General features: G+C 49.9%; 1 protein-coding gene across 1 annotated transcript; it reads right to left on the reverse strand.

Annotated features, from left to right (window-relative positions):
• Window positions 1–3210: 3210 nt before the first annotated feature.
• On the reverse strand, window positions 3211–3913 carry Sf3b5 (splicing factor 3b subunit 5). The gene has a single exon (XM_042685224.1). The coding sequence runs from the start codon at window positions 3773–3775 to the stop codon at window positions 3515–3517; it is 261 nt and encodes an 86-aa protein (XP_042541158.1). The 5' UTR covers window positions 3776–3913; the 3' UTR covers window positions 3211–3514.
• Window positions 3914–4531: the final 618 nt, after the last annotated feature.

Here is a 4531-nt window from a genome sequence, read left to right on the forward strand (position 1 = left end):
AGCAAGCTAGACAAGCACTCAGGCTTTACCACTGAACCACAATCCAGCCCTATTTCTCAGACTTGGGTATTTGACAAACATTCGGTTTTTGTTTTTGTTATCTTGTTTTTCCAGTGTTGGGGATCACACCCAGGACCTTGCATATGTTAAGCAAGTATTGTACCAACAAGCTATACCCCCAGCCTAATAGATATATTCTTGAAAATAAACCAAGCAGGTCCATCACTTCAAGAAAGATGACACACTACAACTACCCATGCAAACACTTAAAACTTGTAGAAAAAAAGTGATTTTTTAAATAAATGCCCATGTGTTAATATTTGGAAGGCTTGTGAACTAATACATTCCAAATAACCTGATACATAATGTTCTAAGCCAATTCTGGGTAAAAGATATATTCAAAGTTGACAACAGATGTACAAACTTTAATGCAAAGTTCATTAATCTAGTTTCAGTAACTCGTCTTTAAGAAACTACATGGTCAGGCGTCAGTGGCTCACACCTGTAATCCTAGCTACTCAGGAGGCTGAGATCTGAAGATCATGGTTTGAAGCAAACCTGGGCAGCAAAGTCCCTGAGACTCTTATCTCCAATAAACTCAGAAAAACCTGGAAGTGACACTGTGGCTCAAGTGGTAGAGCGCTAGCCCTGAGCACAGAGGCTCAGGAACAGAGCACAGGTACTGAGTTCAAGCTAAGGGACAGCACCAAGACCAAGTTGAAACTTGAACACCGACACGTGTGTGCACTCACACACACACGACCTACCAAGGATTACTTTTTTTTTTTTTGTCGGTCGTGGGGCTTGAACTCTGGGCCTGGGCACTGTCCCTCAGCTCTTCAGCTCAAGGCTAGCGCTCTACCACTTGAGCCACAGCGCCACTTCTGGCTTTTTCTGCTTATGTGGTGCTGAGGAATTGAACCCAGGGCCTCACGCAGGCGAGGCAAGCACTCTACCACTGAGCCACCTTCCCAGCCCCATGGATTACTTTTATAACAAGAGTGGGAACTATCTTGGCTGGCAAGCCATGTAAGACCGGGTACATGAGAGACACGTGCTTCTCACAGGGTTCTTGAAAGCTGTGCAAGGAAGGCTTCCTGTTACTGATCATTTTATTTGGCTTACAAATGGTGTTAGAAATATCAAAGTTGCTCTTGGCCAGAAAAGCAGTTTCCACCCTTGTATTGACAGAGAATATGTGCAACTATGTGAAAAAAAATTAAATATTTTTCCCAAACTAGTTTATGAAGTGTATTTGGAGGACTGAGGATGAGGTTCATAATAGAGCACTTGTCAAGCATACACAGATCTTGAGTTTCATCCCTAGAACCACCAAAAAAACCAAACCAAACACTGCAATTTTTCAACTAAAACTTCATATCTCAAGTTTGAATGCAGACATGAAAATCGCGTCATCTCTTAAGCCAGCTGCTGATGAGCAAAATTGTATTTTAAAAAGCCATTCTTGCTGAGTGCTGGTGGCTCACACCTATAATCCTAGCTACTCAGGAGGCTGAGATCTAAGGATCTCGATTCAAAGCCAGCCCAGGCAAGAAAGTCCATGAGTCTCACCTCCAATTTACCACCAGAAAACTGGAAGTGGTGCTGTGGCTCAAAGTGGTAGAGCACTATCCTTGAGCTAAAGAGCTCAGGGTCACCGCCCAAGCTGAGTTCAAGCCCCATGACCTACCAAAAAAAACAAAGGCCATGCTCTCTAGAGGCCTGGCTCAAGTGATAAAGGATTGTCGATTAGCATGTGTCTGGGTTCTATCCACACTACTGAAATTCTTTTCCTTAAGTATGTGCTGGAGAAATCATTACCATTCCTTTTTTTTTTTTTTTGCTGGTACTGGGCTTTGAACTCACTTGGCCTATTTGGTCACAGCTGGTACTCTACCAGTTGGGCCACAACTCCAGCCTGGCTTTTTGTTAGCTGTTTTGGAGATGGAGTCTTATGGACTTTTCTGCTTTGGTGGGCTTCAGACCACAATATAACATCTGATTGTCTAGGATGACAGGTATGATCCACAGGCAACTAGCTAGACAATATAAGTGTCATTATGCAATATTTTATTACTTTTTAAATTGTCAGTATTTAAAAAAAAATTTGTTGTAATTTGTGATATCAGTAACTATAACCTTCAAAAAATGATTTAGTCACCAATAATTTTATAGTACAAGAGTCCCAAGGCCAAATTGACAGTCACTTTCCAAGGATACATTAAAAGACCATGTCACTGATATACTTAAAAATCTTCCAATGGGCTGGGAAGGTGGCTCAGTGGTAGAGTGCTTGCCTCACATGCATGAGGCCCTGGGTTCGATTCCTCAGCACCACATAAACAGAAAAAGCCGCAAGTGGCTCTGTGGCTCCAATGGTAGAGGGGTAGCCTTGAGCTGAAGAGCTGAGGGACAACGCCCAGGCCCAGAGTTCAAGCCCCACGACAAAAAAAAAAATCTTCCAATGGTTCTTTCCTCACCTACAAGACTCTTCTGTTCCTTCCTCCTCCTCTTCTTGTCTATGTTCCTCCTCTTGCTCATTCTCTCCAGCCATATTTGCCTCTTTGCCTTTCCCTCACTCCCCAGAAACCAATCACTCTCCCAGCTTTAAGACCAGTGCACTGGCTGTTTCTCTTACATGGGAAAGAATCTCTCTCAATTCCCTAAGTCTTTGCTCAAGTGTCATCAGTTTAATAATACAAACACCACTGTGGTCCTACCAGCTGCTGTTATCTCCCAACACCTTATACATCGACAATTTGTTTGGTCCCTCTTTCCCCTAACTAGTATAAGGTAAGCCTTTAAAAGCCTGGGGAAACGCCTGCTACTTAAGAACATTTGCTGCATATTGAACGAACAACTCATTTCTCAGCTTGTCACCTTTGAAAACATGGCCAAATTCAGGAGAGAGGTGAGGTCAATGACAGCAGACCTGTATTGGGAGGAAAAGGTGCTTGAAGCTGAAAACCTCAACACTTAAAAAGCTCTATAGTCCCAAAATAAACGCTCTGGAGGTGGGGAAGGAAGGACTCGGGGTAAGGAATAATACACAAGTGTGCACTGTGGATGTGAGGGCCTTACAAAGGACGCTGGGCCTGAGTCACACAGCGCCTCCCCACCTCCATTCCTCACCGGTACTCTCGGGAAATCTTGGTTCCCCAGAGCAATCCCGGAAATCCGCCCACCAAAACAAACAAGTTTACAGTAAGGAATTGCAGAATTTCTAGACTTTATGGATAAAACAGCGATAACCAAGTAACCCAAAGCAAAGCCTCCAAGTCCCCCCTCTCCCGTGCCGTCTTCCCGAAGTCTTGCCGGCTAGGGCTGAGGGCGCCGCGCACGCAGCCCTCCGGGAGGCCGAGGCTCTCTGGACGTCGAGCTCCGGAGTCCCCACGAGCAGGTCGGCACCGGAGACCCGGTCCGCGGGCGGCGGGACGGGGCGGGCGGCTGGAGGAGGGCGGCTGGAGGCGGCGGGGAGAGGCGCGCGCGGCGGCGGCCACGGCCGGGCCGGGCCTCAGTTCTCCTCGGGCTTGTCGGCCGGCGGCCCGCAGGGCTGCAGCATCTTCTCCATCAAGTTGAAGCGGACTCGGGCCTTGCTCTCGTTCTCGGCGATGGCGAAGTAGTTGAGAAGGTCGAAGTGGCCCATGTAGGAGCAGTAGGAGTCGCGGTGCTGGTTCACCAGCCATTCCCACTTGGTGGTGTCGGCGTGGCCCGTGCCGATGTACTTGGACTGCAGATGCTCCAGCTGGCTGTGGATGGTGTAGCGGTCGGTCATCTCGCCGCCCTGCCTCTCCCTCTCAGACCAGAAACTACCGGCGTGGAGCAGCCACTCTCAGGTTTCCCGCCGGAGAGACGCGCGCCGCCACACGGAACCGCTGGGCTCGCTCGGTCGCGGGCGAACGACGTCACCACGACGACGGAGCTGCGTAGACGCTCAGCCATAGGGTTTAGAGGCGGAAGCGGAAGTGCATTTTGCCTTGGCATTGGGGTTGCCTAGGAGACACGGCAACGGTGCTGCCCTCGCACGGGGCTCCGCCCTCTTTGGAGAGCGTTGCCTGTTGGTCCTTTTAGTGATTGGGCAGACCTTTTGTCGCTTGAGTGTTGCATGCTGGGACTTGTAGTCTCGAGAGTTCGCGCGGGCCGGGGTAGGAAGAGCAGCACTTGGCTCGCTCTGGGACTGCCGGGATCACCCCGGGGCCGGTGGGTGTTGAGAGGGAGTGGGGACCACCCAGTAGGTCAGCACTGCTTGCGGCCAAGAAAAACGAACTCCCCGGGTAACTGAGCGCTAACGTGGGGCAACGGCCACACTGGGTGTGGCTCACCCTGACGCGAGTTCGGGTCCCGGCTTGGTCGGGAGAAAGCCCTCTCCTGCCTGGTGACCAGTACGCTCCCACACGCTCCGGCTCCCTCCTCGACTCCTCCATCCGGGGGTCTTCAGCTCCTTCAGTGCCCGCCCCCTCGCCTCCTGGGGGTGCTGGGGAAGGGAGGGGGGGGCTGGCCTCGTTTGGCCATGTGAGGAAATACACTGAAC

Source organism: Dipodomys spectabilis, unplaced genomic scaffold (genome assembly GCF_019054845.1).
Source record: "Dipodomys spectabilis isolate Male_0828 unplaced genomic scaffold, ASM1905484v1 ptg000001l, whole genome shotgun sequence".
Classification (NCBI taxonomy): domain Eukaryota; kingdom Metazoa; phylum Chordata; class Mammalia; order Rodentia; family Heteromyidae; genus Dipodomys; species Dipodomys spectabilis.